The sequence below is a fragment of the Balaenoptera musculus genome, chromosome 14 (assembly GCF_009873245.2).
Source record: "Balaenoptera musculus isolate JJ_BM4_2016_0621 chromosome 14, mBalMus1.pri.v3, whole genome shotgun sequence".
NCBI lineage: Eukaryota > Metazoa > Chordata > Mammalia > Artiodactyla > Balaenopteridae > Balaenoptera > Balaenoptera musculus.
The window spans coordinates 76,858,237-76,871,893 of NC_045798.1; the positions used below are offsets into that span (position 1 = coordinate 76,858,237).

General features: G+C 32.3%; 1 protein-coding gene across 7 annotated transcripts in view; it reads left to right on the forward strand.

Moving 5' to 3' along the window:
* Positions 1-13,657, forward strand: part of RELCH (RAB11 binding and LisH domain, coiled-coil and HEAT repeat containing) — a 123,203-nt gene that overhangs the window by 85,469 nt on the left and 24,077 nt on the right. For 5 of the 7 annotated variants that reach the window (XR_005022619.1, XM_036874862.1, XM_036874863.1 and 2 more), the window contains 6 exons: positions 1,516-1,564; positions 3,610-3,689; positions 6,767-6,873; positions 7,869-7,968; positions 12,295-12,377; positions 13,177-13,240. Coding sequence is in view for 6 of the 7 variants with exons in the window: in XM_036874862.1 (XP_036730757.1) it covers positions 1,516-1,564; positions 3,610-3,689; positions 6,767-6,873; positions 7,869-7,968; positions 12,295-12,377; positions 13,177-13,240 (483 nt within the window). In the remaining variant the exon portion in view is untranslated. Of the gene's footprint in view, positions 1-1,515; positions 1,565-3,609; positions 3,690-6,766; positions 6,874-7,868; positions 7,969-12,294; positions 12,378-12,888; positions 12,975-13,176; positions 13,241-13,657 lie in introns of those variants that run through there. The other 2 variants (XM_036874864.1, XM_036874867.1) reach the window with 2 other exon arrangements.

The window sequence follows — 13,657 nt, forward strand, 5'->3', positions numbered from 1 at the left end:
ATGTGCTTCTGGTACTTTACCATCTACCACAGATCCAGGAAGCAGCCATTTGCTCAGCATGCTTTGGTCAAAACTTCAGGTGATTATAGAATCAAAGCAGCTTGTATAGAATACTTGCTACAAGATACAAGCGCTTGGAATAGAATGGACACTTGAGATAAATGCTGCATATTTCAATCACTGTCGCATTTGCCTATCTAGGTTATTCTGTAGTTTTAGATATTAAATTGGAATGTCCTTAGGTCCCACTTTCTTCTTCAATCCTGTTAATCCATTTGTCTTCATAGCATATTGTTAAGCCAGTTCTTTAGAGCTCTAATAAAAACATAAAAAGATGTAATTGCTATAATCAAATGTTAATCAAGACATTTAAAAGGTAAAAATTTTGTGTAGCTCTTTACTATTAAATCTGTAGTTACTGAAACATTTAGAGCATGACAGTTTGGTATAGTGGACTGGACAAAATTCGGAAAATGGGTTATGACCCTGTTATGTTTGTATCCTATGATAAATCATTTAATGTATCTGTGCTTAATCTTTCCATGTGTGAAATGAAGAAGTTGCTTCAGTGTCATTTAATTCTATAAGTCTGATTCTGTAGATTAATCTTTTCACAGTGGTCTACATCTCAGTTTAAATTGAATTTGTAAATTAATATGCCTGACCTGTCAATAGGAGGACAAAAACCAGAGCTTGATGTTATTGTAGAAGAAACAAAATCATTTTACATTTTTCACTAACATGTAATTATTGAACAAATATAATTTGATTTTACTGGTAATCACGCTTGGCACAATTTGCTTGACATCTCCAAAAGAAGTAGCTGTTATTTATCTTACTTTTTTTACAAAAACAATTAGGAGTTCATTTTAGCACTTAACAGTAAGTGGTTGACTTCAGTGGCCTGAAATCTGAAATCCAATAATGTTAAAAATAAAAAATTGAAACAAGCATTTGCTTAAACTTATATTTTAATGTTAAATTCTGTACTTGATGTTTAAAATTAAATTTAAAAGAAGTTAAAGACTAATCTAAGCTGATGGATATCACATGATGAATATGTTACTTATTGAATACCCTAAATGAATGGAATTTCATTTTCATTCCTTTTATATACAGCAAATTTTTTCAATAATTCTAATCATATAATATCTGCCTAAATACCCTTTCTAACATCAAGGTCAGTTTTAGGGGGTAGTAATTTCAAGCACTTAAAATTACCTTGGAAATTATTTTAATTTAGTGAAGGAAGCTAAAGGCCCTTCAGAAAACTTGCTGACCTGAATTGATTTTTTAAAATATTTTCTCTCTAAAAGGTGTTGTTTTCAGTAACTTAACTCTTCTTTTTTCCTATGGCTCTTAAGAATTATGTTTTTGACTACTTGAATCAACGGTCTATAAAACAAAATAAATAAATAAGTAGTAGTAGCAATGGTAGTAAACATTTTATTTATTTAACCATTGATTGGTCCGTTGAACTTGAGACTTTCTGGATCTTTTCTTTGGGTTGCTTAGGTAAAACCTCAGTTCCAGGAGATTTTACGACTGTCTGAAGAAAATATTGGTAAGTTTGTTCATTATTACTTTTAAAAACAATTGAATCTCTTTACTCCAGAAAAATACTTTATTCATTGTGTGTAAAGTGTATAAATAAACTAGCAAGTACAACTGAAAAGGAAGATTTATACTATGGAATTCTTGGTTTTACAACTCTGCCACATCTAATATCCTCCCAATGGGGTGGCGGTAAGATTAATCTTTGTCAATTTGATTGTAAATATCTACCTTCACCGTAATCAAATTGACCTAAGGCTGAGCTTCTCAAACTGAGTACTTGTACCCTTGGAGAGTTGAAGTGGTATATTCGAGATACTGAAAAGGAAAAAATAAAGAGCATCTAATTCATAATTAGTTACTTAAAACTTTTCAAACTTAAATTGTAATTGAAGAGAATGCAAGATACACATATATGTTTTTTAAATGAAACATGAGATTTTAAAGAAACTACAGGCTTTAATGGGCAGCTCCAGCCCCTCTGTTCGTAGTTTTCACTTATCTGTCATAAGAAGTCTAGTTGTAGCACCACTGGCCTAAGAACTCCTTTATGTGTTGATCTTATGTCCATGTGTATTTTTCTAATTTCTTAGGAATAATTGTGAAAAATGTTAGGAACAAAAATGTATAGCCCCCCTGTTTTGTTTTTAAACTTGGTTGATTTTGAATGTATAGGTAATTCTTATCTCAGTCCTACCTTAGTGATTTGAATTGAGTCATCTGAAGAACTCCATTTTGGGCTGTCCTCAGAGATAGAGAATGAATAAATGATTCCCTTTAAGTTTGAAAATGTCGATGAGATTTTTTTTTTGACAAATGCTTCCCAAAGTTTATATTTAATAGCTTTCTAAAGGGTTAATGCTTGGAATACCTAATAGTTGGTATTATCTCTTTAGTTAATTTTTAATTCTGATGATAAATTGGTGAAGAATATTTATATATTTTTGGAAACTGATAGCTTTTAGAATTATTAGTTAGCTGTGAATATTTAGCTGTTCATATAGGAAGTGATTATTAACCACTGTGTATACAGTCTGTATCTGTGAATTCAACTTAAGCTTATGTTCCTAGCCTCAGATTTACCTCTCAGCTACCATAGTCACAGTCAACCAGCGTCAGTACTCCCCAAAAGAAAAAATTACCCTTACCAAGAGAATAAACAAACCTCAAATACTAATTGATATGAAAATGGAACTTTCTTTTTTGCTGAAAATTCTTTCAGGACAGTTGAATACATTTTTTCAAATCAATTTCTTTATGTACTACTTTCTGAAAAGAATTTAAAACCATATAAAAATAGAAAAAAAGTAATTAAAAAAGTTTGAGTACATAAAAGCAAATGTAAAGCACTTAAAACAGTGCCTAAAAATCAATAAGTGAGAGCTGTGGTGCTATAAATAGCAACTGTCATATCACCTCTGGAACACTTTTATTTTTAAATCATCTGCGCGTGCTGTGTAAGAAAATCTCTTATGTTAACAGTAGTCACAGGACACTCACCTGTGATTGGATGCTCTCCCCTCTCCCCATGCTTTACTTAGCCTCCCTACTCCATGAAAATAATCAGGGTTCTGTCTGGCTGCAAATCCCTATACAGGATGCAGGAGGAGCTCTGGAACTAGGCTAGCACTGGAAACTAAGTAGTATCTCATATCTGGAAGCAGGTAAAATGTATATCTGGGTGCCTCCTTTCAGCTGAGTGCCTTTACGTTTTGCTGAATACTGCAAATTGAAAGCCTGACAATTTATGAAGACCTGCTTATACGGGCACTTGGGAGAGTGTTAAAGAAAGCTCTGATTTCTGACTGTGCAAATAACAGTAGAGCATCTCATTTTGGTTATTAAACTTTTTCCCATCTATCAAAACTGTTTATGCTAATGGCTCTGAAAAGTATTAAGTTGTATAATATTTTCACAACCACCAGTGGATATGTGTTTTAATTTTTATTTGTAAGCCTTGTAACCAGTTGTAATTTTAAATATAATTTGTCTTATGACTTTTTGCTTTACATTTAAAGCATACTCAGATTTTTTAAATTGTTTTTGTGATTTTAGATTCCTCAGCAGGAAATGGGGTCCTCACTAAAGCTACTGTCCCCATTTATGCAACAGGAGTCCTTACATGTTATATTCAGGTAAGGGAAAAATTCTTTTGCTGGAAAATGTAAAGCACTTTCTATTTAGAAAGATAGCTAATATTACGTCTTTTAATGTGTTTATAATTGAAAATGTTACCCATAAATGAAAACAAAATTTATTTATTCATTTCATTCAATAAATAATTTACAGTGGGGAGCATATTTCAGTAATAGTCTCTGAGGAAAATCTCTGTTGGACAAATAAATTTAGAGATTCTGTGCTTCTTGATATTTTGTTAGAGGTGTTAGATTGCACTTATTTAGCAATTTCTTTGCGTTTCATGGTAATTTTTTCATTAATAAACAACAAACAAAGCACATGTGTTAGGTGAAGCAAACTACAAAATGCTGTAGCATACTATATCATCATTTTTAGTAAGGTGCTTTTTAGTAATACTTTATTTTTCTTAATTGTTACTGCATAATAAATTACCCCAAAACATAAAGGCTTATTATAACCCTTTTATTTGCTCACGGTCTTTGCTCAGCTAAGTGTCTCTTCTTGCTGGTAGTGGCTTGTGTTGCTGCATTCACTTGGTTGGTTGGTAGGGGGTTCAGCAAGGATAGCTGAGCTTCAGTCTCCATGTAGTCTTAGGGCCTCTCTCTGTCCTCAGGGCCTGTGGAACAGCAGAGCTGGACTCATTACATGGTGGCTCAGGGCTCCCAAAATTGCAAAATCAGAATCTGCTAGGCTAAAGCCTAGGCTTGGAATTAGCACATCACTACTACTGCATTCTATTGCTTAAAGCAAGTCACAGGCCCAGCCCAGATTCAAAACGAGGGAACTAAATGAGAGCATGAGCCAGGAGATGTGGTTCATTGGTGGTCACCAATGTAACAGACCACCTCACTCTACTTAACATTGTTTTAAGTAAACACATTATGTTTATTAAGGCATATCAGTCATTTTTAAGTGTGAGGCAGTCCCACCTGTGAGGCGAAGATACAGACTTAAGATAAAGCATTTTTAGGAATTAGAATGTGAGAAGCAAACAGGAAGATCTTTTTTCCCAAATTTACCCAATTAATACCTAATTTCTTTTGCCTTTTGTATTCAGATACAGCAGTTCATATTTATTGCACTCTTCTTCCAAAACAGATTTGAACCATCCTATAATATTAAAATATAGTTCTACAGTATCATATGATACCTTGCAACAGAAGCTCCAACTCTGTTAAAGTAGTACAGTATTCTTTTAAACTTTTCTACACTAGTTTCTAAGACTACTCCATAATATGTATACACAGAGAATCCCTGTGTTTAGAATATTTGAAGTCATATAACCTTAACAGATTGTATCTATTGTTATTCTTAAATTCATGGAGATTTAAGTCCTAGCACATATTACGAGGCACAATAGCATGAATACCATTTTCCTCTTTAATTTTAGAAGCTCTTCCAGCATAATAACAAGTGTGATATCAATATTTTTCTCTCTCATTTTTAAGCTCTGGCAGTTGGTTAGTACGTTGATTTTTACCATAAATGGTATTTTAAGGCATAATAAAGTATGAAGTACAAAGTTTGCCTCATGGTAGTCCCTCAGTATAGGTTTGTTGAATAAATGAATAAAGACATGTTTTTTGAGCCACTGTATGAAATCCAAATATCTAAAGAGATAAGAACTTTCCTGCTGGTTACAAAATGTGAATTGAGGTGGCTGTCCTAGATTGCCCACACCAGCTGTTAATATTTTTCTTACTAAACCAAATTTTCTGTTAGAGTTAATCACTGCCCTGATTGCTTTGGTAAACAAAAGCTATTTTGAATCAAATACATGAGCAGTATTAAATTTCAAAGCTGAGAAATAGTATTATAGTAAATTTTCAAATCAAAGGAATCCATGCTCATTTAGAAGTATATTTCATAGGTCTTATTTCACACTTAAGTTTTTTCAGATTTACAGTTTATCTTCCAAATTTATGGATACTCTGTTTAATATAGTAAGCAACTATAAATGAGAGATCTATATTCCAACATAGCTCTGATGCTGGTTTGTCAGTGTCTAAGTTCTTCCCTAAGTAGACTGGCATATTGTAAAACTGCTGTGTCCATCCTTTATTCATGCTGATCACTACTTTTGTCAATCACTTATCTGTACCTCATTCTAAATTAACCTGACCATGTAGAAAAAAGGTAGGTGGTAATCTAGTCTTCCTCATGGATCTATTGATATATACAGAAGCCATTTATTGTTGAGCTAATAAAGACCTAAAGACAAAATACGTGACTCTATATATATTTATTTTCTGATAGAATGTCAGATTCCCTCCCTTACAGATTCAGGTTAATTTAACATACAGTTATTTTTTTTAACTTTCCTATTTAGTAGACCTGCTTTTTCTAACATATTTCTTAATACAGTACTGGGTAAGAAAAAAGAAAGAAACATTTTCAGATTATTAAAATAATGGTTTGTCAAAGAAAGATTAAAAGTAAAGATTATTTTTTAGTCAAGGGTGCGACTGTTTTAAGAACACAGTGGTCTATATTTCAGCAAGTGTGAAGCTTCTCACCACTAATAATTTCTCAGATATCAATTTTCTACTCTTAGGAGGATAACTATTTTAGTGGTTTGTATTTAAGTATTTAGAGCCAGAGTTAATGGGAAGTAAAATTGGTAAAATAGATTTTAATAAAAGAATATACCTTGTTATGTTTTAAACCAGAACTATCTAATCGATAGTGCAATGATGTAAGTAATCTGTATCTGAGCTGTCCAATAAGGTAACCACTAACCACACATGGCTGTTAAACAACTTGAATTGTAACTAGTGCAACTCAGGAACTGAATCTTTTATTTTACTTCATTTTTAGTTTAAATATAAGTAACCACATGTGGTGAGTGGCTACCATATTGGACAGCACAGGTCTACATCTGTGAATCAAGATAGTCTTTGTCCTCATACCATTGTGATCATAGATATGCTTAATAAATATCTTTAATTAAAATGCTCCCAAATTAGGATATTTTCCCCTTATTTGGTAAAATTTTCTAATTATAGTTAGGAAATTATGGTTTTAGTTCTACTTGATTGCGTGGAAATTCATTATCAGTCTTTTTCCTCTGTAGGAAGAAGACCGAAAGCTGTTAATTGGATTCTTAGAAGATGTAATGACCTTGCTTTCATTATCTCATGCTCCTCTTGATAGCCTGAAAGCTTCTTTTGTGGAACTGGGGTAAAAATAATAGCTTATAGTTTTTTAAAAGCTATGTAAAGTTTTAAAATTAGATTTATAGAGTACATACTTTTAGTCTAAAAAGATTGGCATACACACCAAATCTCTTGGTTTTGAAACTGAAGATTTTTTTGTTTGTTTTTGGTTTTTCCTATTTGTACATTCTTAATATTTTGTAATCAATGCATTATAATAAAAGAATGGGGGAAAGGATACAGACATATCTTCTTTGAAGCAGTTGGAGAAATAAAGTCAAGTACAGATTTGAAGAAAATTCAGTATCCCAAAACTGGAAAAGGAGCCCCGAGTGAAAGCCAGCTCATTAGGCTCCTTTTTCCATTCCATTTGATTTGCCTAGTCCCTCATAAGCACATCATCTAGCTGCTTAAGTAGTTTTATCTCATTCTTTACTTATGTGTTTATTAATAATACTGTCCCACATTTGGATAGGCTTCACAGCCAACTTACCCTTCCATATAGGTGATTTGAGTTATCCTAATTGATACTACAAACAACCATATGATGTAAATAGGACAGTATTGTCCCAGATTTTTATAGATGCAGAAATTAAAACCCACAGAGGTTATAACTTACCCATCTGGCTCTTAGTCCAGTGTTTTTTTCTCATAAGTAATAAATTTTATTTTACTTTATTCTTTTGTAATTTTAACTTTTATGCTATTAAAGAGTTGAAATATCTATCATAATTGCAAATGCTTAGAGAAACTAAAAGTATAGTTCCTGAATATGCTAAAAGTTTGTAGTTTTATAAGGTGACTTCCTTTTTTAAAGAATCTTAGATGTAACCTATTAAACCATACATAGTAATTCTATATGTTTTGCCAATATTTTCATCATTAATATTCCTCATAAATGTAGTATTTTTCAATACACCAGTAAGGCAAAATAGACTTTAATGAAAGAATATACCTTTTTTTGTTTTAAACCAGAACTATGTGGCTCTCACTTTTAGCATTGATTTTTTTTTCTTTCAGTGCAAATCCAGCCTACCATGAGTTATTGTTAACTGTTTTATGGTATGGTGTTGTCCATACTTCAGCACTTGTGAGATGTACTGCTGCTAGAATGTTTGAGGTATGTAAACAAATGCTTCTGTTGGTTCAGATCATAATGATTTTCTTTGGAAGAGGGAGAGGGAATATTTCTTAAAAAGACAGAGAGGGTTTTCATACTATGGTATGTTGATGTATATTTTATGGCATTGAAGAGTATCTAGTTGTGTACTGTGTGATGGGGCAGAAATTTAGCTTTGGTACATTTCAGATTATTTTCTAGCCTTATTGGTTCCTTGAATGTTATTGTATTATCATTTCCATTTCTCAGAATTTCTTTTAAATCTTATTTTAATTTCTATCCTATGTAAATCTTCCTGGCTATACTTTCTATTTACTGAGGCACACGGCTATTAAAATAAACTAAAACAATATAAGATATCTTTAAAGTTGTAAAATATAGTTGGATTCATGAGTAAAATATAGTTGGATTCAATACATTATTCCCTCGCCTTTCATATCTGGAATAACAACATCTCTATACATTAACTGCCCATAGACTTGTAAGACAGAAGAGACTTCATATAATTTAACTAGATTTTCTTAAATTGCCACCTACCCAAGTTTAGTATGAAAATTGGAATACCTATCTTTTTATCCATCATAGAGGAAATTATGTTAGCCTAGTGTACATATATATATATATATGTTTCTAGAACTTGAATTTGAGCACTAAAATTGGTTTAGAGTGTTATTTACTGTTCTTGAGTCTTCTCGTAGAGCCATACTGGCTGGGTTCAGTGTCTGTCTCTGCCACTTAATGCCAGTTTCAAACTTCTCTGTGCCTTAGTTTTCTCATCCATAATGTAAGTGAAGATGATAATAATAAGTATCCATCTCAAAGGATTTTTGTTAATATTAAATGAATTAATACTTCTAAGGTCTTAAAACAGTGTCTGGCACATAATAATAAGAGCTTAATAAATGTTAACTATCATTATGATTACTGTTTTTTTTAATATGCTGTTACTTCACAAAATAATATAATAGTTTAGGAAAAGTATACTTATCCAAACTAAAATTGTCCTTAATACACATGTGATTCTTAACATATCTTAAAGCACTTATTTTCATAAGAATTAGAGAATTCAGTTTTTCCTGAATTTCAGAATTTTTACATAATTTAAGATAAATTGCAATCTAAAGGATAGAGCACTGACAGATTTAAAATATATACCTTCTAAAACTCTTAAATATATAAAATAGATCTGTGGAATCTAAAGAAAATTCCATCCTTATGAGGAGGTTGAAAATCCTGTGAACATGTTATTCCCACAATTATACATATTTGATCAAAAAAAACGAATCACATGTTCTTTGTCAAGATAAATTCCAAATTAAAAATTCAGTTAGATGTCTAGCATAAGTGCCTTCTGGGTATAAATAATTTTTGATTATTCAGTATACTGAAAAATAATTATTACCATGAAAGAAAAAAGTTTTTCTTTAGCCTCCTCTGCCCCCCAAAAGAAAAAAGTATCCTATTTCTTTAATGTACTCACTTAATAGGATTTTATTCTAAGACCATAACAGCTATTTCTTTCTCTTAAACCATTTATTTCTAAAATGTATGTATATACTGGTGAAGCATACAGTATAAATGAAAATAAAGAAAATGAAGCGTCCTCCCTTTTTACTTGTTTCTGTGGTTTTTTTTCTGCCTTATTTCTTACATGTGGTTTTTGTCTGGTTTTGGTTTCTATGTCTGCTGTCAGTGCTGGTTGGAAACTATACCTATGCTTAAGCAGTTTTCAGTGTTCTCTCAGGTTGATTATGAGTTTCTGAGTCTAATCTGAGAGACTTATTTTAATGATTTTTCAAGTTCATTTATGATAAAAAAATTTTTACTGAGCATGCCAGTAAAAGTCATTAGTAGGAAAAATTAAAGTTACTTTTTTGTCAGTGAGGCTTATTTTGAATAATATTGTATTAAAAGAATAATTACTTCATAAGATTTCTTTTGATACTAATACTTTATAATTTACAGTTATGCCTGCTTCCCCCACCCCCAAAATGAGTTAATTCAAAATAAAAACATAAAAAACAGGTCACTTAAAATTTTTAATTTTTTTAATGTGAGACCAGAAACTACTGAGAAGAAAGCAATAAATGGATATACCAGGAACATAATATGAGATACTTAGTGAAATTGAACACTAAATTTAGCTCTGAGTTTTCAGACAGCAGGACAAAAAGGGGAAATCTAATCAGTCATATTATTCTCATTGTTAAATAAGAGACAATATATTCTTGATGTAACAAATTATTATTGAAATTGATTTATAAAAGAGACTTTATTATGTGACTTCCAGTGTGACATAATGGATTTCCCAAACGGTGCAGAAAAGAACTTCATATAATGATTTCTTACATCAATCATAAGGAGATAAATCAGGTAACATTAAGACCACAACTCAAAGAAGGCATGGGCTTTTAAGACAAATGTGACTGAGTCTATTTTCTAGCTCTACCTCTTTTGGGCTCTAAAACCCTGGGCAAGTTATTTAACTTCTCTCAGGCTCAGTTTCTTCATCTGTTAAAACATTAATAATAATTGTATTTACCTCATCATGTTTAAAAATCAAATGATAAAGTGTGTCTAAAATGTGTAATAATTAATAGCTCTTAAATTTTGCCTTCCGATTTTCCAGCTTAATAAATTAAACCTAAAAACTCCAGTGCAATGAAAAATTAACTTGCCCCCTGGATTATCCTTTTTTTTTTTTTAATGCTTTTTGGCTGGCACAAGATAGACATTTCAAGGTACACTTTACTAATTTGAATCTAAGCTACCTTATTTATAAAATGATACAGAGGAGAAAGTTGTATTTAATGTATTTGAACTTCTTCCCCCTATTTCTTTCTACCTGACATCTGTAATGTTTAAGGTAGTAACAGAAGTTCGTTTGTCATTTTATTCCTGCCTTAATTATCCATGGTTCTGTTGAAATAAAAATTATTTCAGAACACTGAAGTAGGTTCTAAAGTGTATCAGTTGTTAAATGGTAACAGATTATTGTAAAATTAAAAATCTCTAGTAAAGGGAGCTCTGCTCTCTGATGTGCTGTGTAGGAGGAATGGTTAACCCAACACAGTGTTGCCTTTTTGTTACTAAAAATTCCATGGCATCTTCCATCTTCCATAAGGACTAGTTCCATTACAAGGTGAAGAGATTGATTAGCATTTAGGATTAATTTGTGTTTACATTCTGAAATAGAGAATGTAGGATTAGGATGTTACCCTTTTCTGTTGAACTCATAAAATTCCGTGATTTTTATAAAAACAATGCGTACAGCTCAATATTGTCCTCTTATTCTGCGATTTAGGGTTGGTTGCTAAATGAATTGTTTTATGATTAGATTATAGAAATAGGTCTAATTGTGCTCATTGTATTTTTTTTATTTGAGCTTTTAGAGAAATGCAAAACAAAGAACTATTTGTAAACATTAACTAACTACTTGGACCAGACAAAAACATTTTTTAATTAATAATTTCTTTTTCCAAATATATCACAAATCTTATGTCCTTTGAGTAGTCATAATAATTCAACTTGCATTTCTTGAATGCCTAGTCTTTGTCAGACACAATACTTAAGTATATTATGTGTAGTTAGTAGCACAATGATCCTTTAAGGTAGATGATAGTGTCACCATTTTCAGATGAGAAAACTGAGTTTCAAGGGATTATGTAATATAGCTAAGGCCACATGACCAATAAGTGGAGAGCTAGAGTCTGAACCCAGGTCTGATTCCCGCATGAAATAAGTACTTTCCACTAGGCTGCATTATATTTCTGTACCTCAAGAAATAAAGCTACGTGATGTAAGAGATTGGGAATTTTTGTGTGCGGTTGTTAAATTTACTTGCGTTAGGACAATCAGAAGCAATGTAGTGGCGGCTGCTAGCCATTTGAGTGTTGTTTAAAAACAGTCCAGTTCGTACCTTGTTGGTCATAACAAAATTGTATCAGATTTATTTAAAGAATTTAACCATAGAGCCCAGTATGTCTTCTTCTTGGTTTCTTTAAAAAAAAAAAAAAAAAAAAAGGTAAAGCTTTCTTTTAAATTGAACATGGAAATAGCATAGACTATTTGACCAAAAGTACAAACTGCCATTGAATTGGTAACAAACTGTTTACAGGGACTGCTAGGCTGTGTAAGCTTTATTTTTCTCCTAAGCATTCTCTGCCTTTATAAAGCACTCTAGTAGCAATATTTGCTTAGCTTCTAATTTTGGTTTTGCTTTTGTGTTTTCTCTCTTTCTCTTGGTTGTTCCTTTCTTCTTCTTGTGGCATTGTGTTTGCTCTTTCAATGCATCACCTGTGAATACCCCCTGCGCTGACCAATCAGCTGTTGGTGAAGGGGGTGAATGAAACTCTGGTAGCTCAGAGGGTTGTTCCTGCTCTCATAACTCTCTCCAGTGACCCTGAAATGTAAGTGTCGTTCCTGCCTTTTACATTCAGCATCCCTTTCAAAATGCGCCTGTCAAGAAATAACCATCAGCTTTTAAATTCATTGAAGAATAGATTTAGCTCTTTAAAATAATAATACTGAATTATGCTTACTTGATTTTAAACTTTATTATACTACTATTCATGTATTTTTTTTTAAGTCAACCTTCACAGTAAGCCTAATGACAAGGCCATATATTGAAAAGAATATATTAGTAGTATTTATTAGTCCTCAATAAACGTTTCCAAAACTTAAAACATGCTGATGGACTGTTTCTTCCAAGCCAAGAAGGGATGCTCTGCTAATCTCACTAACATGTTGTTACCAGTAAGTGTAGTGGCATGAACCAGAGGCTTAACATTTTAATGTCTCGTGTGGGTGACTAAACCAAGAAAGGCCAATGAGTCTGCCTGCCCATCCTCAGTCACAGCTAACCCAGTTCTCATTCCAGTTTACCAAACCATTTTTTATTGCATGTTGACTGGTTTACAGCTGACTCTTCGAGGCATGAGTGAAGCGTTAGTTGACAAGCGGGTTGCTCCGGCCCTTGTTACCTTGTCCAGTGATCCTGAATTGTGAGTTTCACAGACTGCGACCTTAAGTTATCCTGTCTGTCTTTTTGAGCATTCTTCTTGGTCTGCTTTTTTTTAAATTTAATTTGTCATTGCTAGAGACTAATACAGTATATTTACCTTGTACTTACTTTGATATATATTTTAATAATAATCAGTTTTTCATCTCAAAGAAAGTTTCAGTTTCTTTCTTTTTTAATTTTAACAGCTCTGTCAGGATTGCCACAATTCCAGCCTTTGGCACTATTATGGAAACAGTTATTCAAAGAGAGGTAGGAAATGACTGGAATTTATTTAATCTATGTACTGTTGAGGTGATGATAACACATTACTATACATGTACCCGGTAGCATCATACCCTTCATTTTATTTCTTAGTTACTTACGGGCCAGAAGAGGATCTCAGTATTTGAAAATATGATAGCCTACCAAAAGTATATTTTCATATGCTAAGGCAATCTCTAGTCTTTCTTCTCAACTAGAAAATTAAGTATAAGCCAACTCTCAGATGTTCTATTTTAAGTCTATCTGGATATTGCAGTTTTGAATAATCCTTCAAAGCAGATTTAGCTCCAAAGGCTTCTATTATCCAGTAGACTTCTGGATAGTCTACATAAATTCCCAATTGCCAGTTTGTACAGATTTGAAGACAGGTTTTCTCAGTTTCACGAACGGAGGCTAGAGGGTACC